Genomic DNA, 27,669 nt, shown 5'->3' on the forward strand with positions numbered 1-27,669 from the left:
GTTTGTTTTTTTTTTTTCTTTATTAGACTTTCAAATTCACTCTCGATAAAATCTGTGATTAGCTCTTCGATATGAGAAATACAAAAAAAAATAATCAAAACTACCTCACAAATTAGTTCTGATAACTCTAGTGCTTGAATACGAAAACCAAGTCAAGGCAATACCACATGCGAGATTTTCCCTAGAGACCAGAAGCATATTATGTATTGTTTTAGCTGCAGCAAACGCGAAACTGGCATTTTCCGAACTCTTGGGACAGAAGAATCAAAATAAACAGCGCAACTGATAAGTATATACATTTGACAGTAGATAAGAGAACCCAACAACAGCTTACGAATTATGCCCACTAACGTCATTGCAAATTGACTGTTATCAACATTTTAGGGACAAAAGTCCGTTGAATGTAATCAGAACAAAACGACCTTAATGAAAATAATTTTTCTCCAGGTTTACCAACAATTGGCAAATTGTTGAAATTATAAAAATTTCTGAAATGACAAAAACATAAAAATTCTAGAATTCTTGAAAAATTCTCAAAATATCACCCTGATTTTGCATTCGGTTTTTAGCAATTGCTCTCAATTTTAAAACTTAAAATCAATACTTTAAATTACAAGCCAAAAGTCGTGAAATCCATTAAGTCCAAGTCAAGCGGTGAAGTCTCAGAAGTAAACTGGTAACGATCGTGATAAAAAACAGACCTTCGCATTCCACCAATGATTACAATTTCAAAGCCAATATTTCTCATAAGAAGTCCTTCTACGTGAATTTTAAATATGGTGGGCATTTTACATCCTTAGTTGTTTGATGATACTGGTTGATATTTAAAAGAATTTTGAAATAGGAGCAGTCTTGCATATCAAATACTACAAGGTATACAGCCCTAGGGTTGTGTGAAATGGTGACGTGGGACTAAACACTGTAATTGCAATGATTACAGACACAACAAATTCGTTTGTTCAGTGATTTACGTATTTTGATTCATTTTTTCAGAAATATATTTGATAACACTTTATACACTTAGTGATGTTGTGCCTGTAGTGTTTTTTGTGCAAACAACATTTAACAATTACAACGAAGTTAAAGTTTTAAAAGATTCATTTTTGATTTTTGCTTCACAAGTTTGTTTTATTTGGCAACATTTACATTCATTGTATTACGAAGACAGCTAAGATAAGTATATTATTTTATTCGTAAAGTTATAAAAAAAATCTAACAACATTGAAAAGTAAAGAAAAGATTCTGAACAGATCTTAGTAAAAAAATCGACAAAAAATTCACAAGCACTCGCCGGCTCTCATAACTCATAACTGTTGCAAAATTGTTCAACTCTTGTTGAGTATTTTATGGTTTTTACTTACTTACTTTACTTTTAAAGCGACGGACCGATTATCGATCCAGTGCCGAATCCAGAATACGTCGCCATGTCCCTCGGTCTTGGGCTGCTATCCTCCAATCGCCCCTAACACCTATTTCGCGAGCATCCTCGTCGACAGCACACATCCAACGAGTGCGGGGTCTACCCCGAAGTCGACGACCTCTATCGGGATTCCTGCTAAATATAGCCTTCGCTTGACGCTCATCCGGCATACTCGCTGCCTGCCCAGCCCACTGAAGCCTGCCGTGTTTTATCCGCTTGACTATATCCGCCGATTTGTATGCCTGGTACACTTCATGGTTCATGCGTCTGCGCCAAACACCATTTTCTAGTTTGCCGCCAAGGATTGAACGCAAAACCCTACGCTCAAAAACACCAAGAGCTCGCCGAACAGCCTCTTTCAGCGTCCATGATTCATGGCCGTAGAGAGCCACCGGAAGAATCAGTGTTTTATAGAGTGCAAGTTTAGTACGGATTTGCAGACTGCAGGACCTTAGCTGGTTACGTAATCCGTAAAAGGAACTGTTTGCGGCTGCTATCCGCCTCTTTATCTCACGGCTAACCTCGTATGTTGACGATCTCTTCCTGGCTGTCCCGAAGGATGCAGTACCTACCGTTTTACACGTGTTCAACAAACAGGAATCGAGGATACAATTCACGGTTGAGGTTGAGCAGGACGGAAAGCTCCCTTACCTAGACATGGTTGTTATCAGGAATATAAACCAGCATCTCACGACAGAATGGTACATAAAACCAATTGCTTCGGGAAGGATGCTGAACTACCACTCATGTCACAAAATGCGACAAAAAGTCAATGTAGCGAAAAACTTCATTCATCGGGTCATGTTTTCATCACGCAATAGCAGCATACAACATCAAAAAACCACAATACACCAGCATCTGCGAAACAACAACTTCCCAAAAACACTGATAAACAGGCTCATCCAAGAGCAAATCTCGACGATAAATAGGAGATGGGGATCTAACATTGATCCAACGCCAGCACATATTCCATCCAGGTCATCACCACTTCCAGCACCGCCTCCGTCACCGACAAACCCACAAAGCAGCACCCTAAAATCAACACCATCTTCGGTTCCGCGAAATTCACCAAACAGCAACCAACAAGAACCACTAAGATCCCCGCCAACAACAAATCCACCTACCCAATCCGACCAAGGCCAAGAAGAAGACACCGAAAACACCATCCACCCAGGAGCACTCGAACAACATACTCAAGAACAACTTCGAGATTGTCCCAGCGTCACGCAGCAGGTAAAATTATATCGGTCTGTTCCTTACGTTCTGATGCTGACAGAAAGACTAGCAAAAATGCTTACACATGACTATCCACAATACCACATAGCATGCAGACAAACAAACACAGTTGACCAATTTCTCTCGAGAGTAAAAGACCCACTCGATAAATCAGACTGTCACAGCGTTGTTTACAAAATACCATGTAGCAACTGCAATAGCTGCTACATTGGTATGACATCAAACAAACTCAACACAAGACTATTGCACCACAAATCCAACATGAAACGTGTAGATGAGATCATGGATGGTACCCACACAACAACAACAATAGAAGAGATGAGAGAGAAAACTGCACTCACACAACATTGCGTTGACTTCAAACACAAATTCAACCTAGACAACACCACAATTGTAGATCGTAGTAGAACAGTTAACACACTCCCGTTCTTAGTGATGTGTCACATATACACCACACAACACGTAGTAAATAAGAGAACGGACATCGCTTGTCTAAACACAGCATATGCCTCCCTTCTAGCTCAGATGTCAAACTATAGTCCGTCTCTCTCTAAAAATAGGTCAAACAGCAATAGCCAAGATATTAATTCCCAATAGCCAAAAGTGAACGTAGCCAGTTAGAACAACCACAGATTTTTAAATAGCAAAACAGAATAGCAGTAAGAAATATTTAATTTAAAACCACAAATAACAGACTAAACCACATAATTTCTCATAGTTAGCCAAATTATCAATGTCACCACCACACAACTGCACCAAACACATAGTTATAAGCTTCAAAAAGCCATAGGACGAGGAACCTTAGCATTTGTAAGTAGACAATGTTTGTATAAAAAAAGAAAATTGTTAAAATCCAACTTATTTAAGCAAAATATAGTTTCCCTGATGAAGACACCAACCGGTGTTGAAACGTTGGACAGAATCAAATAAGTGTTTCCAAATTAAAAGACCGCTTAGCCGAAATCCCCCGATATCAATATTACGGTCGATTCCCAAATTATATTATACTCGTTGTCAAATGTCACTAATGTTCCCAGGTAAATAAATTTGCCCATCTAGCACCACCGCAGCACCAACCTCCGACGGATTACCACGCACTCTGCCAGCCACCATGTATTTCGTTTTGGCAGAGTTTATAACGAGGTCCGAAGGCCTCTTCCACTGCTCTACGATTAATACCAATAATGTCGATATCATCCGTCAAACCTAGAAGCATGTGCGACTTTGTAATGATGGTGCCGCTTCTCTGCACACCAGCCCTCCGAATAGCACCTTCCAATGCGATGTTGAACAATAAGTTCGACAGCCCTTCACCCTGCTTCAAACCATCTAACGTCACGAAAGAGTCCGATTTCTCACCGGCTATCCTGACGCTTGATATAGAACCACGAGGGTGGCACGTATCAGCCTAATCAGCTTTGTTGGGAAGCCATGTTCGAGCATAATCTGCCATAACTCATTTCTCTTAACTGAATCGTACGCTGCTCTGAAGTCTATGAACAGATGGTGCGTCTGCAAGTTGAATTCTCGAAATTTATCGAGGATTTGTCGCAAGGTAAACATTTGGTCCGTCGTGGAGCGTCCCCCTCGAAAACTGCATTGGTACTCGCCAACAAAGGTCTCCTGCAACGGCCTCAGTCTGTGGAACAGAATACGGGAGAGAATTTTGTACACAGTATTGAGAAGAGTTATGCCCCGCTAATTGCTACAGTCCAGGCGATGACCTTTTTTGTAGATCGGGCATATAAGACCCTCCAACCAGTCCGAGGGCAATTCTTCATCAGACCACACTCTTAGCATGATTGGATGGATGGCACGATACAGCTGTTCGCTCCCGACTTTGAAGATTTCGGCGGGAATGCCGTCCTTCGCGGCTGCCTTGCAGTTTCTCAGCTCTTTTACTGCTTTCTTCACCTCGTCCATGGATGGTGGATCCACAGCTTGACCATAATTCTCAATAGTCATCCTGCTCCTTTCGACTCCCTCACCGTTCAACAGCACACTGAAGTGTTCCTTCCAATGCCTGGCCACCTCTGTTTTATCGGTTATCAGGTTCCCCTCCCTATCGTTGCACATGACAGGGGCTTACACGTTTCGATTCCTGGTTCCGTTGACCTTCTTGTAGAAGCTCCTCACATCGTGCCTGGAGAAGCAACCTTCCGCCTCCGCAAGAAGACGCTCCCAATGCTGTCGTTTCTCCCGGCGATGGAGTCTCTTTTCAGCGGCTCTAGCATCTCGATATCTACCCACACTCTGACGAGTCACAGCAGTGGCCAACATGTGACCCCTGGCGCGGTTCTTCTCCTCCGTCACTCGCTGGCACTCAGCGTCAAACCACTCATTGGACGCAGCTGCCGCAGTTGTACCCAACACTTCTCGCGCTGTAGTGCTGATCGAACTGTGAATGTGTCTCCACTGTTCATTCAGGTTCCCTTCAACTCTTATTTTATGGTTTTTATGGTAATCATATTCATGAGATACACTTTCAATCACCATCAGTAGCAGCATTGCAGTTTTGATTGCGCGCGAATAGAAGTCGTGCCCGCTGCAATGATAGACGACGAGAAACTAGCGGCTCTCTGCTCCACATATACTCTACGGTACTGTTGCTTTTACCAGCATATTTGCTTTCAAGACATCAGTTTCTATTACGCTCTAACAGCAGGTTTAGAAATTGTTCAAGAAAAGGGGTTGCTTCAAACTTTTCGAAAAACCTTTACCTTCGAGACATCAAATTAGTCTAGGTTCATGGAAGTAAACAAAAAATGATCTATTGGGACGGGGAGACTCTGTCAATTTTTTTTTGGATATTAATACAAAGAATATCACAGGGAATGGTTGGTGTCTATCCATGTCGTCTGTGCTAGGAATGTTCGCATGTGATTGGTTAATTGTACGCGTAAAATTGTCCTTGGCACTTTTTGTCGATTTTTACCGCTTTACAATGAAAAAACAATGATAACTAGCGTATTACAAAATTGTTCAATATTTTATCTATCCAAAAACATATTGGTTATTGTTATCCATCATGTGGTTATGCTGTTATTATCGTTTGATCATTTGCCAGTTTCATTTCCAGTTTTACAGAATGCATACCAGTATAGAAAACAAAGACGTAGTCCCACGTCAAAAGAGTCCGATCATTACACAAAAGTTATCTCCATGACCCGAAAGACAACTTAAAAATTTCATAAATAATTGAAATAAATAGTAGTAAAATCTTTATATATTAGATTATGACTACATTCGTCAGTCGACCTCGTTTAGCACTGTAAAAACTAAACCACAAAAAATAGATTGGCAGTTTTCAGTGCACTTTGAACCGTACCGTTGGTAATCCTGAATGTGGAAATTTTCTGCAGAAGTTTACTAAAATAAAAATACATTCAACTTCAACTTTTCTAATCTGTTTTTATGTTCAACCGCCGACAATTATAACAACATTAAATACTCTTTTCCGTTCTGTATGTTCTAACGGTTGATTCGCCGTTACTCCCACCTTTTACGAGAAATCGGAATTCTGCACGATCCAATCGCGGAAGAACGTCACGCGAACATACACCGACGGCATACCAATCGAGCAGCCACCGGCCGATCCGAACGAAACAATACCAACCTGCAGAGAGCCACCATCTTGAACGGTCAACGGACCACCGGAATCTCCGTTGCATGCCGAGCGACCACCTTCGCCGGACATACAAATGTTCTGCGCCTGGATGATGTTACCGTTGTTGCCCCAGCTTGACAGACAATCGGCCTCGGTCATGATTGGGTTGCTCGTGAACATAACCACAGCAGATGTAGCCTGGCTCGCATCGGAGGTACGTCCAAATCCGGAAACCGTTCCGGTCATTCCCGAAAACAAACGACCGTCACCTGCAGCGGGAATACGCGTTGGCTGGACACGATCGTTGAAAGTGATGGCACTGTTCAACTGTACAACGGCAATATCGTTTCTGATGTTGGTTGGAGTGTATCCTGCGTGGATTCTGATACCTGCTGCACTGAAAGCGATTCGCTGCTGCGTATCCTCAGCATTATTACGGTTGTGAGCTCCCATAATGGCAGTTCCTCCTTGAGCATTCTGGACACAATGGGCGGCAGTCAGGATGAAGTTGTTGGTCAGAACGGATCCTCCGCACAAACCGGTACCACCGGCGAAGGTACTTAGCAGCGCGATTTGATACGGAAACTGGCCAGCAGTGGCTTCCTGTCCATTGGTGATCCTACGGGTTGGTGTCAATTTACGTAGAAACTGCCATTCCTGCGGAATGCGAGCCCAGTAGTGGTCGAATTCCTCGATCGGCTTAACCTGGGACCAATCGATTTCGATCCATTCCGCACTAACGACAGCCAAAGCTGCAAACACCAACAGGACAGTCTTCATTTTGCGTGAAGAAAATAATTACAAATCTACACCTGTTATTAGTCGCTTTTATACGATTGCCCTGTTCCGCTATCTTTATTGGCGATTATCGTGAGAAATTTCGTTTTGCTAGATTCGGGCCGGGAAAATTGAAACCCCATCAGGGGGGATTAACAACTGATACGATTGTCAAAGTGCGTGTATTTTCCGCGATTATCTGCGGTGACTTGAAGCTGAGTTCAATTTCTGCCCACTTGAATCGTTTCGTTGATATCATTCCTTGGATGAACTTGCAAATTGTTAATAAAGCTTAGGGTCAAACCAAGCTGTGATAGTTTTTTTTTTTTTGCTTGGGTCAAATTTCAATTTTCTGACCTTCTAGCCCTTTTTTGTATTTTGAGATTAGCAACCATTTTAGAACTTAATTTGGGATCATTTAATCATTATCTTTTTCAATTTTTGAGGAGTTTTTCAGCAATTTCGGTCTTGAATAAGTATTTAGCAATTATAATACCAAAAACAAAGGTTATGCAGCAAATAAACTAAAACTAAACTAAGTAGATTTGACAGCTTTTTGAAATCTTTCATCATTACATGTACGAACACGACGATACTCTGATTAGTAATCATTTTTTTCTTGTAGTTATTTTTAATTTTAAATTCGAAATGGTATTTGGTCATAGTGAGAAATCATAGGTGAGAAATCATAGCACTACTATTTATGTCAGAAATCCAAAATTGCACTATAAATAATGTGGTTTCGTATCATCCAACATTTTTTGGCTTGCGGAAGAAATTTTCAATAATTATAAGTTATCTGCGATAAGCCAGGTTTTGGCAATGGTATGTTATTAATGAAAGATACTTGTCTTTCTCCCTTCGAAAAATATGTAACTGAATAAGTTCAATGAGGAAGTTAGATAAACTCGTCTTTATTCTTCACTAACATCGAGTTTAAATAATCAAATTATGTTATTTTGGTTACAATTTTTTCATTTGGCGTCGTACACAAATTACGTAACGCATGAGGGGGGAGAGAGGGGTTAAGTCTGCGTTACTTATTGTTACATGGGGGAAGGGCGGGTAATTGAGACCGTTACGTAACTGTGATGTTTTGGAGGGGGGCAGGTCTGTCCAGCGCTACGTAATTTTAGGGGAGGGGAGTCATATCGAACGTTACTTCTCGCTACATAGGGGAGGGAGGGGGTTCGAAATCTAGATTTTCAGCGTTATGTAATTTGTGTACGACGCCTTTCTTAATCGGCCACTAGGGGCTCCTATTTTGGCCAGTGACAAAGTGACATAGGCTCCCATTTCAATACAAAAGTGATTAGAAATTCATTCGTTATTGGGCCGTACTGAAAAACTGATCACTTGGATCTACGTCACATTGTCATCTCACGGCAGTATAGTAAGTCGTGCTGGATGCTGGTAACAAAATTTGTTATAGAAATGGACTAACTTAAACAAAGTTATGCTCTATAAAAAACAGCTCGCAAATTACCAAAGCATTAGACTGTACAGTAAACTGGGGAGAGTATAATTAGTTCCATTATAAGAAGTGGAATACGCATATTTGTTTGCTACAGTTTATAATAATTTTGTCGAAAAACATCAGCAGTTTCAATAGGAGACTTCGAAGTAGGAGTAATTTAAGATACTTCTTCACAATTATTAATTTTATTTAAATAATTTTATTGTATCGTGGCCAAAACAGGTGCTATGGCCAAAACCGGTGCTTCTATCCTATACAGCTTTTCACGCACCATAGTGGCGGACGCTATAATGCAAAGTTCGTAATAAATTACCCACCCTTTTGACAACTCTGCTTACGTCAGTTTGAAGTTTTCATACAATTTATCAAAAGAAAAATATATCTGGCAACATTTGTGTTGCCAATTTTTTAGAAAACCCAAATCTGACGTAAGCAGAGAGGTTCGCATATAACGACCGCCATTATGGTGCGTATAAAGTTGGATATGTTTCCAATGAACTAGAATTCATTCCGAGTTCATTGGTACACAAAGGTTGAAAATCTGTCGAAAAGCCATCGAGATATGAATTAATTAAGTATGGGTGTTGTTTTTGGCATTTTTATCTCTTGTTGGGTACAATTTCCCTTGGGCACTTTAGCAGAACGCAATGAAACTTTGTGGGTGTCTTGGTCTTACTAAACGAAGCAACTTTGCAAACTTTTTTTTAAATTTAACTGGTATTTAAACCACTCTCTCATAAATCAAAATATCTAAATAATGACGAGAGATAGAGAATGATTGTCAATGAATTTCTAAAAAATTATCAGAACTTTTATTTAAAAATATTAAAACATTGAATTTCAGATCCTATAGAGCAAGATGGCGCCAAATGACCTATGGTCGAATATCGACCATTTTTGATTTGAATGAAACTTTGCACACGTATTTAGCTTAGCAAACTGAGCATTTTTCACAGGTGGAGAGATTTTTTACACCCATGAGTTACATTTTAAGAGGGCGTATGCCTTTTGGCATAGGTTTTATTCGAAGCATTGTAGCCCAGAAACCGTTGGTTGTATAGAAAAACTGTCTGAGAATGAGTTGAGGGGAATTAAAAATGCACCATAAAAAAATATACACTGTACAAAAAAAAATTTTTTTGACCAAAAAAATTAAAAATAAACATTTTAATACAATTTAAAAAAAAAGAGTTGAACTTTTTTTTTATTTTTTTTTAAGAAACTTGACGTTAATACGCAATTTTTTAAAAAAAGTTCAGGATGGAGAAATGAAAAATAATTTTTTTATGGTAGATTAATTTTTTTATAAAAATTCTAATTTAAACGTTTTTCAAAATATTTATATTCTGATGATTTTAAAAGATGCAGAGAATCATTTTGAATCAAAAAGCTCTTGGTAGTAAAAATTCTAACGGCATTGGTTTTCGAGTTATCTTAATTTGTCCATGGTTCTCCAGCAAAAACCATACGTTCGTTGGAATGCTTGATCAAAAATATACAATTCATTCTTTGACAACAAAACGATTGGATAAATAACTCAAGCGCTGTACCTTAGCACAGAACAGATATGCAACTTCGAACAAAACTCTGCAGCAAATTGGTGCCCAAGCTTTCGCATTCATTTTTTGCTGTTCCATCCTACATTGATTTTACAGTGCATCGTTCGAACAGTTCGCTCCAATAGTTTGAACATGCACCAAAAAACTATTTTTTTTGCTTTAATAACCAGGCAAAAAGGTGATCTTGAATAGTTGAATCTATCAAAATCAAGTTCACAGGACCGACCGCACTTCACACAGGACCGCATTCAAGAGATCTTTGAAGTGGAAATTCAGTAACAATTCACAATCAACGTCAATAGAACAAATTAAACTAAAAATCTTTCAACCATTCAAACATTGTCTAACAAATTTTCTTGGATCGTACACCTCACGAATGTTAAAGCTATTTTAACCTGTTAGTTGATTTACTTGAATATTTTCGTTGGACTTGGAAACCGAATTTCTCGATCAACGACAATATTTTTTTCTCGTACCGTTTTTTATACCTAACATTGCTAGAAATGCATATCAGACGCGCTGTACCAGCACTGCTTACGACATCAGGTACAAAGTAAAAAAAATAATTGTCGTTAGTCACGATATTCAGTTTTCAACTTGGGCAGCAACGAAATTCATTAAAAATATATCTACATTGAAACCGTTGCACGTATGCGGGTGGCACTGTACGTTTATAATGAAAAGGCACCCTCGCTATACCAGCACCGGGGAGAACAAAGGATTCTCTCGACGAAAAAGCGGCGAGAGCTCATACGGTTCTTTTGTTGAATGAATGGAATATAAGCGTGATGAAATTTCGAGTGTAAAATGCATTCTCTCCACCGCTAGATGTCGATACTTAAAATAAAGAGATTCTGTCTCGTTTTTGGTTCTTCAGTTGAACAGATGTGACCTTAGCCTACCTACACGTCCCCCTTGACGAATGTTTCATAAAAAAATATGTTTGTCGTGCAACGCTACCTACTTGTTTACTAATAAAAACTGTTTGTAAAGTACGCAACCAAGAACTACTGGGTTACACATAATATCTGTTTTCGTATATAAATACGATTGCACTATTCCAGATGTGTTAGTAACAGTTTGAATTTTGTGAAGATGAATAAAGTGAAAATGGAATACACCAAGCCCAAATGCTGTAAACCCTTTCCTGATCATCGGTGCACATCAAGCTTACGCAAATTAAACGAAAACGTTATTGCAAAATTAAAAATATTGAACTCTCAAGCTCATTTTAATACGTCTTGATCAATTTGTAATTCGTGTAGTTATTGGAATGATAGTCAAGCCACCATTCATCCCTTCGTTGTTTACTATTCAGAGTCTGGAACACTTAAGAATATCAGCTTCATCATAATATCGGAAGTACTCCATCATGATACTGTTGCGGTTCAGGTGTTCATTGCCAAATTAATGAGTTTTTTGAAAACAACAATACAGTTGAAAAAAGCGATATTAATGTCTGATGGAGCTGCCTCACAATATAAAAATAGAAAAAACTTTGCAAGTTCAAAACAAAGTATAACGTCGATACAGAGTGGCATTTTTTGCGACTTCTCATGTTAAAGGCCCATGCGATGCAATTGGTGACATAATAAAACGAATGGCAGGAAATGCAAGTTTAGCTAAAGAACGTGAACATCCCATTACAAGCACAAAAGAATTGTATGATTGGTCTAATCGGAAAAGTAATAAAAATTCATCAAAAATGTCATTTAGTTGGGTATCATATGAAGAATATGCACAAGGAGTAACAGAATGGAGCAATATTTTCAAAAAATCTTTAATAATAGCTGCCACACAAAAGTATTACTCTTTTGTTCCGATTTCAGAAAATAAGATACAAACGAAGCTGTTTTCAAAAGATGACGAATCATTTAATTATGATGTATCTAAAATATAAAGTGAAACTAGTTCTAAAAAAGTATCTATGTCATAAAAAAATATGTTCCTAAGATAATAAAACTCGAAAATAAATATTTGATTCTTATATATATTTATATCACTTAGAACATTTAACTCTTTTCTTGAGAACCGTTCGCCCAATCGTTTTGTTGTCAAAAAATGAATTGTATATTTTTGATCAAGCATTCCAATGAACGTATGGTTTTTGCTGGAGAACCATGGACAAATTAAGAAAAACGTGTATTTTCCTGAATAATTATAATCTTTCGAGCTTAAATTAGAAATAACTCGAAAACCAATGCCTTTAGAATGTTTACTACCAAAAGCTTTTTGATTCAAAATGGCTCTCTGCATCTTTTAAAATCATCAGAATACAAATATTTTGAAAAATGTTTGAATTAGAATTTTCATGAAAAAATTAATCTATCATAAAAAAATTATTTTTCATTTCTCCATCCTGGACTTTTTTTTTTAAAGTTGCGTATTAACGTCAAGTTTCTTTAAAAAAATAAAAAAAAATTCAACAATTTGCTTTTTAATTTAAATTAAATGTTTATTTTTAAATCTTTTTGGTCAAAAAATTTTTTTTTGTACAGTGTATATTTTTTTATGATGCATTTTGATTCGCTACAACTCATTCTCAGACAGTTTTTCTATACAACCAACAGTTTCTGGGCTACAATGCTCCGAATAAAACCTATGCCAAAAGGCATACGCCCTTTTAGAATGTAACTCATGGGTGTAAAAAATCTCTCCACCTGTGAAAAATGCTCAGTTTGCTAAGCCAAATACGTGTGCAAAGTTTCATTCAAATAAAAAATGATCGATTAAATTTTCGCGTATTTCCAGGCGATTTGAAATGATTTTGCTCTATACTAAAAAAATATAATTTAAAAAAAAGTAATTTTGAAAACATCCGCTATTTCAGTTTTTTTTTTTCAAATGAAGGTTCTTAGATAGACAATTTAGTTGTATTGAAAATGTTTTAATACTTTCTAGAAACGAAAATAAGCCCGGAAACTGAAAATCAGTGTCCGATTTTCTGGTTTCTGAAAAGCTGTGAGAAGCTTATAAAATTTTTAAATACACCCCAATATTAATATTTTCAGAACCAGCGTTGTCAACAGTTTTGTGTTTTAAATCGGACTCCAGTCGCATCTTCAAAATTTCGAGTACGCTAGACTTTATACCTAGTGACTATAATCTTCATCAGTGAAAAATCAAAATTGCAATGCATTGTTTCTTACATCCTTTTTGTTTACATGAAATAATACGGTGCAATATATGTATATAATTGTTCTTTACTCAACACTTGGTACAAAACCGAACCTCAAACAAATTTTTGCAGAAGCTTTAAATTTTTATATCCAGTTTTCTCCAGTTTTTTTTTTGAGTTCTTCTAGTTTTTCTTGAAAAAAAAACCGGTTGGCATAGCTGTTCAGAACTGATATGACGCCTGGAAAATTGTTTCCGATGCCATTAGGAAATCAGACGACTACCAGTTAGCGGGTAAGGGTTGATAGAAGTGATGAGTAGTTGCGCAGATTGATGATTTAGAATAGTAAGCGATTTGAATGAATAATTAGTGGAGCGAAAAGTTGAGATGAAAAAAGGTAGGAGGGATAGATGACGGAGTTAATGGATTAGGGACGAGCGAACAAGTAGAAAAAAGAGAACAGGAGAGAGAGAAAGAGAAATAAAGGATGAAGAAAAATGCAAAAAAAAAAGAAACGAAAAAAAATCACTTGCAAGCAATCAATCAATCGTTTCAATGAAGCTCGAAAAACTTGTATTATCAGATCGGATTTATATTAGGCATCAGCCATAAACAAAAAAAGCACCCACACACTACGGAAGGAACTTTTGAGGACTCACCCTTACCCCTTAACGAGATATTTTTGAACTGATTCACGATTTTATTTAAATTTTGAAAGTTTTTTTAATTTAAATAAATTAAATAAATAACACCGAGACGAAAAAAACTGAATATTTTTGATGAAAATTCTTATGCAATTAACGACGTTTGTAACCAGCTAGCTTACATCGCGCCATGTTTTAAGGGCCGATATGAAATGAAAATAAAATTTTTAACAGCCTAATCTAAACATATAAAAATGCAGCTCTGTCTGTCTGTCTGTTCCATATAGGCTTGAAAAACTACTGAACCGATCGGCGCAGCGGTACTCAACCTTTTTTTGTCCGCGTACCCCTTGGCGATATTTTCCAAATCAATTGTATCCCCTGGCTTAGAATGTTCTTGCAGAGTGGGAGAGAGTAGTGGTAGATCATTTTGTGGTAGTCTAGTTCAGGTTTAAAATTGAACTGTGATTTTTTTTATTGCTACAGTCATGTTTTAAGAGCAAGTTTGAACAACAAATAAAGTATTTTGAAAAAAAAAATGCTTTGTCCGCCATTACTGATTTTTCTTTCGCGTACCCCCTGAATGATTCTCACGTACCCCTAAGGGTACGCGTACCCCAGGTTTAGAACCGCTGATATAGGGGTTTTAGAGGCCGAGAAAGGTGACTAAGATAGTTCGAGATACCTCCCTCTTTTGGAAGGGAGGGGTCCCATACAAATAAAACTCAAATTCATGCACATCTCGAAAAATAACTGAGCGAATGGAACCAAATTTGCCATGTGGATGTTATCAGGAGTAACAAATTTGAACGTATTGGTTCAACACCCTTCCCTTTTCTGGAAGGGAGGAGTTCCATACAAATGAAACACAAATTTCTGCACATTTCAAGAAGTAACCAAGTAAATGGAAACAAATTTGGCAGGTGGATGTTTTACGGGGTAACAAATATGTCCACAATTGTTTGACACCCCTCCCACTTCTGTAAGGGAGGGGTCCCATACAAAATAAACACAAATTTCGCACAGCTCGAAAACCAATCAACCAAATAGAACCAAATTTGGCATGTAAATGTTTTTAGAGGTAACAAATATGTCAATAATAAATGAAACATGTTCCAAATAAATGAAACACAAATTTTGGCACATCTCGAGAACTAACCAAATAAATGGAACCAAATTCGGCAGGTAAATATTTTTAGGGGTAACAAACATGTCCATAATGATTCCACACAAATTTCTGCAAAAATTTTCGACTTCAGACGCCATTGTTAAATTTTAGATGAAAATTTCCGGTTTCTATCCGGAATATGTGTACAAATATCATTTTGAAATCCAAGATGGCGATTTCCGGTTTCTAACAAACAGCGGGATATGTCCAAATACCACCCAATATGGTTATTTCCGAAATCGTGATGATGCACTGAAACCACAAATCGACCTTAGACAACATTTTAAATTGTAAGATGGCGACTTCCGGTGTCTGGAAAACTGCCGAGAATGACCAAATACCACCCAATATGGGTGTTTCTTTAACCAGAATGATGCTCAGAGTCCAGAAATTGTCTTCAAATGCCATTTTTAAATTCAAGATGGCGACTTCCGGTTTTTTAAAAACAACGAAAAATGACCAAATACCACCCAACATGGGTATTTCCGGAATCGTAATGATGCACTGAAGCCACAAATCGACCTCAGACAACATTTTGAATTCTAAGATGGCGACTTCGGGTTTCTAAAGAACAGTCTAAAATGACCAAATACCACCTAATATTGGTGTGTCTTTAACCAGCATGACTCTCAGAGGCCAGAAATTATCTCCTAATGCCATTTAGAAATCCAAGATGGCGTCTTCCGGCTTCTGGAAAATAGCCGAAAATGACCATACACCTGCCAATGTAAGTGTTTCTTTAACCAGAATGACGCTCAAAGGGTAAAAAATTGTCCCTAAATGCCAATTTGAAATCCAAGATGGTGACTTCCGGTTGCTGGGAAACATCCGGAAATGATCAAATACCTCCCTGTATGAGTGTTCCTTTAACCAGAACGACGGTCAGAAGCCAGGAATTGTCTCTAAATGATAGTTTGAAATCCAAGATGGCGACTTCCGTTTTCTGAAAAAAACAGCGGAAATGACCTAATATCACCCAATATGGGTATTTCCGGTATCATAATGATGAACTGAAGCCACAAATCGACCTCGGACAACATTTTGAATTGTAAGATGGCAGCTTCAAGTTTCTGGAAAACAACCGAAAATGACCAAATGCCACCCAATATGAGTATCTCCGAAACCAGAATGATGCAAGGAGCTAAAAATTGACCTCAGACGCCATTTAGAATTGTAAAATTGCAACTTCTGGGAAACTGCCAAAAATGAACGAACACTACTCAATATGCATATGTCCGTAATCGAGATGATGCGTAGAAGCCAAGCATTGACCCTGAACACAATTTTGAATTCGAAGATGACCACTTTCGGTTTCTGGAAAACAACGAAAATAACTGAATACCTCCCAATGTGGGTTTTTCCGGAATCAGATTGATGCAAGAAGAACAGCTAAAAATGACCGAATACCACCCAATATGGATATTTTCAGAATTAAGGTGATGTACAAAAGCCAAAAGTCGAGGATGTTGTCATTCCGATGAAACCAATCATTTCGAACGATTTGTTTTTTGAGTTTAATCATATCCTATGGCTGATTCGTCGTGCATTTGCAGACTATAAACAAATCGCAAGGAATCAATGAATTTGGAATAATTAGAATTATTAAAAAATGGGCGAGATGAAGTTTGCCGGGTCAGCTAGTTAAAAAATAAAACGATTGGAGTGTCAAATTCGACTAGCCGAGTCCATATCGATTTGTTATTTATATCGAATTCATAGCAACAAAGTAAAAACCATGGAAACAATTACACTGTGGTCTTTTTTACGCGGGTAATTTTTATGCGTTTTTTTACAATAACGCGGATTATTTTTACGCAACTTAGAATATTATTTGTACGCGGTATCAAACAAGTTTTGTATAAGTAAATGTAATCTAATCTGAAAAAACGGGGTACAATCAACCGCGCAGAAAAGACCCCAATGTACCACAATTATTGACACACTTATTTTTGAAAAAAAAAGTTATATAATGATTATTGCTCTAGGGTATTTAAAAAATATTTACTGGCATCTCTCCACCCCCAAGTTTCCGCCAAGATTTATCTGATAACTTTTAGTCTTGACACCAAAAAAGAAAATTTCACTTAATTTTATACTGAAACGCATAGGGTAACGACCCCATAATTCGCCCACTTTATTCGAGTACCCAAAATTCGCCCACTTATTTTTTGTTGTTGTTCGCAATATAGTGTCAACTCTTAGAACCGTGTTTAAACATAAAAAAGAAACAGCTGAGATTGAAAATAAATTATTATTTGGCGTAATTCAATAACAAACCCCGTAAACAATTTTTTGATTAGTGGGTGGGCGAATTATGGGGTCAGGGCGAATTATGGGTCCCTTACCCTACCCCTCTGCCAAAAAATTACTCCGTAGACCAGAAATTCACCTGTTAAAAATTTCATATTTCCTTACCAATTATGTATACAAAGTTTTATTCAAATCAAAGTTATTATTGCTGGAAATATTTGGTTGGACACACACAACGTAAGTTAATTCAGGTGGGGACTTTGGGGGCATTCTTTGACACTTGTTAATATACAAATACGATAGAATAAAGTTGATGTTAATGGAAAGACCCACCAATGCTGGTGGTGCGATTTTTCTTATACAAATTCGAGCACTATTCGGGTACCTTATAATCTCAGGGCATCCGGCCACCGTAAGACAATATATTTGTCTATGAAAAGTTTATCGTAAATCTATATTTTAGTAAATTTACGAAAAATAATTACCAAGTTTCAATCAATCTAAGTGTCTATAAATATCATGATTTCGAAGGTGTAATGAAATCTAAATTTTGAAACAACTACTGGCTCACATCACTCATCAAATTATCGATTATACCAAAAATGGATTGATATCACGCGATGGTTTTTTATTCCGCAAAGTGATGAATCATAAACTCGAAATGACCTATAAAAAAATAACACGGATGAGAGCTCTGGGTTATCAGAAGACACACTAAAATATCTGAGTTTTGCTTTTTTTTCAATAAATTTCCAAGCTGTTATATTAAAGTACTCTCCTGCGCACAATCCTAATAGCGCCGGCACGAAATCTTTTGTAATTTTTTTAGAAAGTAAACAAGAAATCAAAAGAAAAGTCCAACCTAATAACCTAGAATGTAGTTCTATGGATTCTTATCACGTTGACAAGTCTTTGACCAATAAAAACAAATGAAATTCATAGTATCGTAGTGTTAGCACAGAGAACAGACGTTCATCTTATTTGTAAAGGATTTGTAGGAACTTGCAACCGTCATTTAACAGTAAGTGGTAATGCTCCCGCTATGTGGCGCTCGCGTCACTGATAAACCAAGCACTGCAATCGATAAAATATCGATACGGCAATGTTTATGCCCTGCAAATGGGGCACCACAAGACAAATGTCGTTGGTGTATTAACGTATTATGATTCAATTTTTTACACACGATATTCACATTTTCTTCATATGAACATGAATGTCTGTTCCCTGTGGTGGTAGTTATGCGAATATCGAAAACGCATTGCCACAAATGGTCTATAAACAGGGCATTCACAATCAGAGGAAAAAAACAACCTCGTTTGTATAGCTTTTCTTTTTTTTTTTTTTTTCTTCACATAACATTTATTTGACACGGCACAAATACAATTTAATGTTTAACGGCGCCAATTATATCTGATGACTTAAAAACTAAGCAAATTTTTTATCCTCGCTGCCGACTACGAGCTGAAATTAAGTCTAACTTAAAACTAGCATGGGATTTCCAATCAGTGTTTTGTTGTTCAATGGTCGTCTGATAATCGTCGAATGGCATGTATGGATTCGTTCTGCTGAGCCACGATGTCGTGAGTTGGGACAGAGGCTCGTAGTCCTTGGGTCCTGGTTCTGTTGTGCGGGGTCTGGTTGCTGGTTTTGTGCTTAAGGTTCAAACGTGTTCTTGTCGTTTTGTTGGGTGTAGACGGAGGGGAACGGGACTAGACTGGGGCGTGGATGGATTTCAGGAAAACGTATATAAGGGACATGTAGGATAGGTCACGGCTCGCCAAGACATCACGAACAGGAACAGCCGGCTGTCTACCCTCGGCCTGCAGGGAAGCTATTAATTTAGACCTGGCGTCACGGTGTACAGGGCATGACCAAACCACATGCTCTATGTCGTGATAACCTTCACCACAGGCACAGATACCACTTTCCCCGAGCCCAACACGACGGAGGAGCGCGTCAAATCTATAGTGATTGGACATAAGCCGGGACATCACGCAAATGAAATCCCGACCTACATCCAACCCCTTGAACCACGGGTTCGTCGATACTTTGGGGATTATGGAATGTAACCACCTTCCCAATTCCCCTCTGGTCCAAGCATTTTGCCAACTGATGATCGTATTCTGACGTACAAGTGCGAAAAATTCATTAAAGGCAATTGGTCTTTCATAAATATCACCGTTTGTTGCGCCCACCTTAGCCAAAGAGTCCGCTTTCTCATTACCCGGTATCGAGCAGTGAGAAGGGACCCACGCTAAGGTAATCTGAGTAGATTTTTCGGATAAAGCACTCAGATGTTCCCGTATTTTCCCCAGGAAATACGGAGAGTGCTTAACATCTTTCATCGATCGGAGAGCCTCAATGGAACTGAGACTGTCCGTAAAGATGAAATAATGGTCCGTGGGCATTTTTTCGATAATCCCTAGGGTGTACTGAATTGCAGCTAATTCTGCGACGTAAACAGAAGCAGGATTATCGAGCTTATGGGAGACGGTTAAATTGTTATTGAAGATACCGAAGCCAGTGGACCCATCAAGAAGTGATCCGTCAGTGTAGTACATATTGTCGCAGTTGATGTTTCGATATTTTTTGGAAAAATTTTTAGGGATCTGCTGCACGCGTAAATGATCCGGGATTCCACGAATTTCTTCTATCATGGATGTATCGAAGAACACAGTAGAATCAGAAGTATTTAATAAGTTGGCACGATTTGGAATATTCGGAGAAGGGTTAATATTTTGGGACATGTGATTGAAATACAATGTCATAAAACGGGTTTGAGAATGAAGTTCGATTAACCTTTCAAAATTTTCAATCACGGGACGGTTCAAGACCTCACATTTGATTAGAATACGAGAAGACAGGCTCCAGAAGCGGTTTTTCAATGGTAGTACTCCAGCTAAAACCTCCAAACTCATCGTATGGGTCGACTGCATGCAACCTAAGGCGATACGCAAACAACGATATTGTATTCGCTCCAGTTTGATCAAATGTGTGTTTGCTGCGGAGCGGAAGCAGAAACACCCGTATTCAATAACAGACAATATCGTTGTTTGGTAAAGCCTTATAAGGTCTCCTGGATGGGCTCCCCACCATTGTCCGGTTATTGTACGAAGAAAATTCACTCTTTGTTGACATTTTTTCATCAGATACCTCACGTGACAACCCCAGGTGCCTTTAGAGTCGAACCAGACACCAAGATATTTGTGTACCAAAACCTGAGAAATCGTTTTACCCATTAATTGTGTTTGAAGCTGAGCAGGTTCATGCTTCCTAGAAAAAACTACTATCTCAGTCTTCTCCGGAGAGAATTCGATACCTAGCTGTAAAGCCCAAGCAGACAAATTGTCCAAGGTATCTTGCAATGGTCCTTGCATATCGGCAGCTTTGGCTCCTGTAACAGAGATTACACTGTCGTCTGCAAGTTGTCTTATCGTGCATGAATTTGCCAGACATTCGTCGATGTCATTTACATAAAAGTTGTAAAGAAGGGGGCTTAAACATGAGCCCTGGGGAAGACCCATGTAGCTAATGCGAAAAGTTGCCAAATCGCCATGCGTAAAATGCATGTGCTTTTCGGACAACAAATTGTGCAAAAAATTGTTCAAAATTGGAGAAAATCTTTGTCGGTGAAGTTTACCCGAAAGAATGTCAATAGAAACGGAATCAAAAGCCCCCTTAATGTCCAAGAACGCAGACGCCATTTGTTCTTTACGAGCATACGCCAGCTGAATATCTGTTGAAAGCAACGCAAGACAATCATTCGTCCCTTTGGCACGGCGGAAGCCAAATTGAGTTTCTGATAGTAGACCATTTGATTCGACCCAGTGGTCTAAACGACGGAGTATCATTTTTTCCATCAATTTCCGGATACAGGATAGCATTGCAATCGGCCTATAAGAGTTGTGATTAGAAGCTGGTTTCCCTGGTTTTTGGATGGCGATCACCTTCACTTGCCTCCAATCCTGCGGTACAATGTTTTGCTCCAGGAACTTATTGAACAAGTTCAACAAGCGCCTCTTGGCATTGCCGGGTAGATTCTTCAACAAGTTGAATTTGATTCTATCTAATCCAGGCGCGTTATTGTTACAGGACAGGAGGGCAACTGAAAGTTCTGCCATCGTAAAAGGTGATTCTATCGCGTCGTGGCCCGGAGACGCATCGCGAACAATATTTTGCTCAGGAACAGAGTCCGGACATACTTTCCTGGCAAAATCAAATATCCACCTACTTGAAGACTCCTCGCTTTCGTTGACCGTTACGCGATTCCGCATTCTTCGGGCTGTGTTCCAAAGAGTGCTCATCGATGTCTCCCTCGACGTCTCGTTCACGAACCGACGCCAATATCCACGTTTCTTTGCTTTAGCCAAGCTTTTAAGCTTGGTATCAAGCTCCGAATACCGTAAATAGTCGCCAGGTATACCTCCCGTCTGGTAGGCCTTAAACGCGTCGGATCTTTGCGTGTAGACATCGGAGCACTCTTGGTCCCACCACGGAGTGGGAGGCCGTTCTTTGATCGTTACGCCGGGATATTTCTTCGTTTGGGCTTGCAACGCGGCGTCGAGAATCAAGCCCGCGAGGAGGTTGTATTCTTCAAGTGGTGAATGATGTTGAATCGACTCGACCGCTTTTGAAATCATTTCCTCGTATAACTTCCAATCGACATTTCGTGTGAGGTCATACGGAATGTCAATTGGTCGCATGCGAGTTGACCCGTTAGTAATTGAAATAAGAATAGGCAGATGGTCGCTACCGTGAGGATCGAGGATTACCTTCCATGTGCAATCCAACCGTAGCGACGTCGAACATAAGGATAGATCCAAAGCGCTTGGGCGCGCTGGAGGTTTCGGGATACGTGTTATTTCACCGTTGTTTAAAATAGTCATGTCGAAGTCATCGCAAAGGTTATAGATTAAAGAGGAGCGGTTATCATTGTATGGGGAACCCCAAGCCACGCCATGAGAGTTGAAGTCTCCCAAAATCAAACGTGGCGAGGGAAGAAGTTCTATTAAATCAAAGAGCAGCCGTTGCCCAACCTGTGCTCTGGGAGGAATATATATTGAGGCAATACAAAGCTCTTTACCTTGTATTGTCATTTGACATGCGACAACTTCGATGCCTGGAATCGAGGGGAGGTTAATACGATAGAAAGAATAGCACTTTTTAATCCCTAAAAGTACTCCTCCATATGGGGTGTCTCGATCAAGGCGAATAATATTAAAATCATGGAAGTTGAGATCAATATTTGAAGTAAGCCAAGTTTCACAAAGGGAAAATGCATCGCATTTGTTTTTATTTATCAAAACTTTAAACGAATCAATTTTTGGTAAAATACTTCTACAATTCCACTGTAAGACAGAGATAGAATCCTTCATATACGCAGTTGAATTAGGCATCGAAGGATACAATCGCTGCAAGGAGAGGCCATTGGGCAGTCAACTGCTTCAAAAATGATCTAACTGTTGGGAGGAATGCTGTAAGAAAAATTTTAATTGGATCGGGTACATTGAAAGTTTCAAAAATCCAGTCCACAATGTCAGAAAATTTCACTAATCCAGAGTTTGTTTCATCAACTGGGAGTGTAAAAGGAGCAACTGGGGTTTTAGATGTTCCTGGCAGTGCTGGGAACTCCTTCTGGGACTTTAAATTTGCCAGCCCAGGAGGAGTTTGCTTCGGTTTTTCCGCAGCACTGTTTGGTTTGTTTGTAACTTTCATTTCACTTTGAGAAATCTTAGGACCTTTTCTGGGAAGTTTAGGAGAGGAAATATTTTTCCTCTTTCTAGACTCCCCAGGATTGGCGTAAGATGCTCCCGCTGGTGAATCGTCAGAATCGGTTTCCTCAGAGGGCAACAGATCGAAGGGGTTCGAAGTAACGGGAGAAGTGGTAACGGTCTTCTTCAGCATGTCAGCGTAGGAACGCTTTGAACGCTCTTTGAGAGACCGTTTTATTTTATCCCTGCGCTGCATGTACACCGCACATGTCGAGAGCTCATGCAGATTTTCTCCGCAGTGAATACACTTTTCAGCGTTAACACTGCAAGAATCTTCCGCATGAGACTCCCCACACTTGCCACAACGTGCCTTATTGCAGCAGTAGGCGGCTGTATGGCCTAACTGCTTGCAATTCAGGCAGTTCATGACGCGGGGCACGTAGAGCCTCACAGGGAGACGAACCCGGTGGATCGAGACGTGGCTTGGTAGTGCAGACCCGGCGAACGTAACTCGAAACGAGTCTGACGGAGTGTATACTGTTTTGCCACCGATGATCGATGCTGACCGCAATTGCTTGCAGTCGAGCACCTTTACTTCGGGACACGTTTTGTTCTTAAAGCACCCTTTGGCACTTTGCAGTATACACTCGACGGACAGACTCGAATCGGTTATGACACCGTCGATCTCCACGTCTCGTGCGGGTATGTAAACGCGATACTCGCGTGTGAAGAGCTCAGAGCAAGCTATATCGTTGGCCTCTTTCAGGTTACCGACCACGACACGGAGCTTGTTAGGCCGGACCTTGGAAATTTCGGTCACGCCCTTGTACTCCTTCGTCAGGTCTTTAGAAATCTGCAAGAGGTTCAACTGTTTCGATTTCGGTCCCGCCCTTGGCCGAAAATAGACAGTATAGCTGCCCTGGGCTCCGTCTGGGTAAAGCCTGGGGCGAGGGGGGACTGAAGAATGAACAGGGGAGGGGGTAACAGAAGGGTCAGGGTCAGAGGGGTTCGGGGATGGTGGCGCGGGAGGCGAGGGATCTACATCCATCGCGCTATGTTTAGCGCACTAGCGCTGACAAGAACACGTACCTTTTTATTTCTCCCTTCCAGTAAGGTTGGTTGTCCGATCGTTCGAAGTAGCAGCCGTTACAGCCAGCAGCACCAATACAGCAGCACCAAACAGCCACCAGCAGCGAGCCAGGTGTGAGATCACTCCACACAGCGATACGACTCGCTGACACTGATGGCTTCTTCTTTTTCCTCGTTTGTGTCTCGTCCACTGCTGTGGCACAATCCAGCCAGCAGCCAAATCGGCTTACGCACCAGCTGGCAGTCACGATGCGAAACAGTTGCACAAAGGAACGACCTTGAACCCGGATTTATTTCACTCGACCAGGCAAACAATGCCAACACTTGTTCACACGTCTTTTGTTTTATACTCTATCGGACCGATCACCAAACACGTCCAGTACTGATGCGTGTTCGGCACAGAATGATAGCTTTTCTTTGTCGTGTACATATTTAGTTGGCTGCATTCTGATGTTTGCAGGCGTCGACAAAAGTGCAAAAGCGTTGCACGTGTTTCTCCGAGAATGAGAGAACTTTTAACTACTATTATCCACAACTGGTGTTATGTAATGACATTCACTGCGACGCACAGTGCGTTGAGCCATAGACAAAAATCGTTTTTCATTCTTTTTTATTTGGATGCACCAAGTACCCAGAAGTGCTGACAGATATCTCCCAGGTTGTGAACAAGTATTGGTGAGCTTTGGGAAGCATCACAAATACTAATACAAGCACAGCAAGCATCAGCGTTCAGAGCAATCATTAGTTTCACATTTCGTGTTAAATTGTTGCGCGTTTTCTAAACGTTGGTAAAACCTAATTACTTCGTGTATTCCAATAAAATGAAATGGAAAATAACAATCAAGGTTAGTGCGATATATTTCATTGGTAGAGATACTTGGTTTCGATTGCGTGTATGATTAGTCGGTATGATGAATTGGTGAAGGTATTAATCCTTGAAAAAACGCGAACTCAAACTTTCGTTAGCGTTTTAAAAAAAGTTCCACGGAGTTCCTCTCTGGAACATATATCAAAAGTTTGCTTGAAGTGTCCTCTACAAAATATATAAAAATTAGCTGCAACTTCCTGCAACTCTGCGAGATTTTTTTTTTTCGTATGTCAATGCCGATCGCTCGTGAACCGGCAGATTTTTGAGAAGTGGTTTAACTGCAATGTAAGCAAAAGAACATCATGTGTATTCCGATATTTGACATCGTCTCTACCAGAAAACACAGTTGAGAATGTTAATAAAAAAAATGCACAAGTTTTCTGCTGTATATTATTCGAAATTGAACTTGAAATGGGGGAAATGTAATAGCATAAAAAAGTATTTCATGGAAAAGCATGAAATTTGGTTGGAGTCACCACTTGCTCTTCCTCGATTCGGTGAGAATAATAATTATGAATAAAACCACATTTCTTCTCGTGGGCATCCTCAAAAACTTTTTTGAAAGCTGCTCACCAGAATTAAAGATCCCCGAGTTGCAGAGCTCGTTGAAAATAACTCCCCAGAAGAACTAGTATTTGCTGCTAACATTTCGAACAGCTATTCCAATTCGTCTGAAGATGACCTAAAACTTGACTTGATAGTATAATATGAATCATGAAGAATTTTAGAATTGTTTATAACTATGGTAATTGAATATATAAAAAATAACAAAAATAGTACATAAAAGAATATCTAAAATAATACCTAAAATAACTTTTTTTGTTATAATTGCGCTTAAGTCACTTTTGCAATTATGTAAAAGTAAGTAAAACATAGAAACCGCAGTTTCCGTTACAATGTACAACTTTTACAAAGAGATTAACGGTTTTTGGTATACGATGAGTGCGTTGGCGTTTGGGACAGTTTTGTGATTTAGTGAATCACATAAGACCTATATGCATTTAGTAGCTCTGATGGTAACGAACAACTTTACTTGTTACATCAACTTGTTTTATCGACAAAATCGTGTAGTTTTGATTTTAGTCCCGTCTTACCCTACATTCAACGCACTGTTCGACGGTCCTTATTACCCAAAATGTAGACCATAAAGACGAGCTTAATCATATTTTTTTTTTCTTTTCAAAGGACGAATTCAAACTTATTGTGTCTCAACCAGTGGCGTAACATGACCGGGTAACAACCGGGGCGGAAAATTTGGGTATCATCATATTCGTACTGGGTGTCACCACCACCAGGTTGCAGTAAAATGATTTTGTCATAAAAAATTGTGAGAGTTAGCACATTCATTTTCCATTGCACTAAATCTGCTCATTTTTGAAAAATTGGTTGAGATTATACTCTTAAAAATATACACCGTGAAACCAGTCTTCAACATCATAACTATAAATTATATAGAAATCATTATTTGAAAACAAGCGCTTTTTGTTTGTTTTTTTTTTTAAATAATAACGATTTCTTAATTCTAGAATAAAAATTGAAAGTTGTGAATATTTTCCAATCAACTTGTAAAAAAAATTTTCCTTGTGTTTTCGAGTAAAAATGCCAAAGATAAAAAAGTACAGATCCAACAATATTTTCGGCATCAAAGTCGAGGTGGGAAAGAGATACTCTGAATGCGGAGTTCTGAAACCAAGGAATATTTCTATTGCATTGATAATTACAACTACTAGACTGAATTAGAGTTTATAAAGGAAGCAGGGCTCGCCACAAAGTCGGAGTTTTCAGCGATCCACTCTAGAAAGAAGGTGACACGCGTAAAGACCGACGGCATACCGGATGCGCAGCCGGCTATAGATCCAAACGACACAAGTCCCACCAGTAGCGATCCCTCCCAATCATAGACCGTGAGTGGACCTCCGGAATCGCCACCGCAGCTCGCTCTTCCGGTAGCTCCCGACAAGCAGATATTCTGCCCCGAAATGAGCTCCGCATCGTCATTCCACTGTTCCAAACAATTGGCATTCGTAATGATTGGATTTGTTACGTAGCGCAGTACATCCGAGGTGTCATGGTTGCTATCTGAAATACGCCCAAATCCGGAAACGGTTGCTGTGTATCCTGAAAATGTTCGAGTATCCCCTTCTGGAGGAAACACAGGAGACTGTACGCGGTCGGTATAAATGATGGGGACATTCAGCCTAACAGTGGCCACATCGTTCCGCAGTGACGTGGCAATGTACCCTTGATGGATGGTGATGCCTTCTGCACTAAAACTGCAGGACTGCTGAGATGGTTCATTGTTCACACGGTTGTGGGCTCCCAACAAGGCCACACCTCCACTGGCATCCACGACACAATGAGCCGCAGTTAGTACGAAGTTCGTCGTCAGCACCGAACCACCACAAAGTCCGTATACAATACCGTAATCAGCTATCAGTGCCACCTGGTATGGAAACTGTCCAGGGTAGCTTTCGTATCCATTGACGATCCTACGGTTTGGGTTTTCATGACGTAATGCCTGTAGCTTCTCCGGCAAACGAGCCCAATAGTGATCGAACTCCTCGATGGGTCGTACTCTGCTCCAATCGATTTCACCGGCCACGGTCGACACCAATATCGGCAGTAGTAGTAGCAGTAACTTCATGCTGAATTTTTTGATTACGTGTACTGTCGGTACGTACAGTGCTATCAGGTTTTATAGCTCTCTGTACACAGTCAGCTTATCGAAGCAGATTTCGGTTATCA

The 27,669-nt window shown here is 39.5% G+C and overlaps 2 protein-coding genes across 2 annotated transcripts; both read right to left on the minus strand.

The window, feature by feature from the left end:
• Positions 1-6,047: 6,047 nt before the first annotated feature.
• LOC129723930 (brachyurin-like) lies at positions 6,048-7,049 on the minus strand. The gene has a single exon (XM_055678427.1). The coding sequence runs from the start codon at positions 7,041-7,043 to the stop codon at positions 6,159-6,161; it is 885 nt and encodes a 294-aa protein (XP_055534402.1). The 5' UTR covers positions 7,044-7,049; the 3' UTR covers positions 6,048-6,158.
• A 19,556-nt stretch (positions 7,050-26,605) lies between these two features.
• On the minus strand, positions 26,606-27,576 carry LOC129723931 (brachyurin-like). Its single transcript, XM_055678428.1, has one exon. The coding sequence runs from the start codon at positions 27,566-27,568 to the stop codon at positions 26,651-26,653; it is 918 nt and encodes a 305-aa protein (XP_055534403.1). The 5' UTR covers positions 27,569-27,576; the 3' UTR covers positions 26,606-26,650.
• Between the last annotated feature and the right edge of the window lie 93 nt (positions 27,577-27,669).

This window comes from Wyeomyia smithii, chromosome 2 (genome assembly GCF_029784165.1).
Source record: "Wyeomyia smithii strain HCP4-BCI-WySm-NY-G18 chromosome 2, ASM2978416v1, whole genome shotgun sequence".
Classification (NCBI taxonomy): domain Eukaryota; kingdom Metazoa; phylum Arthropoda; class Insecta; order Diptera; family Culicidae; genus Wyeomyia; species Wyeomyia smithii.

What these genes read in the sequence shown, in the direction of transcription:
- LOC129723931 (XM_055678428.1), bottom strand. Translation starts at nt 27,568, where the DNA reads ATGAAGTTACTGCTACTACTACTGCCGATATTGGTGTCGACCGTGGCC.
- LOC129723930 (XM_055678427.1), bottom strand. Translation starts at nt 7,043, where the DNA reads ATGAAGACTGTCCTGTTGGTGTTTGCAGCTTTGGCTGTCGTTAGTGCG.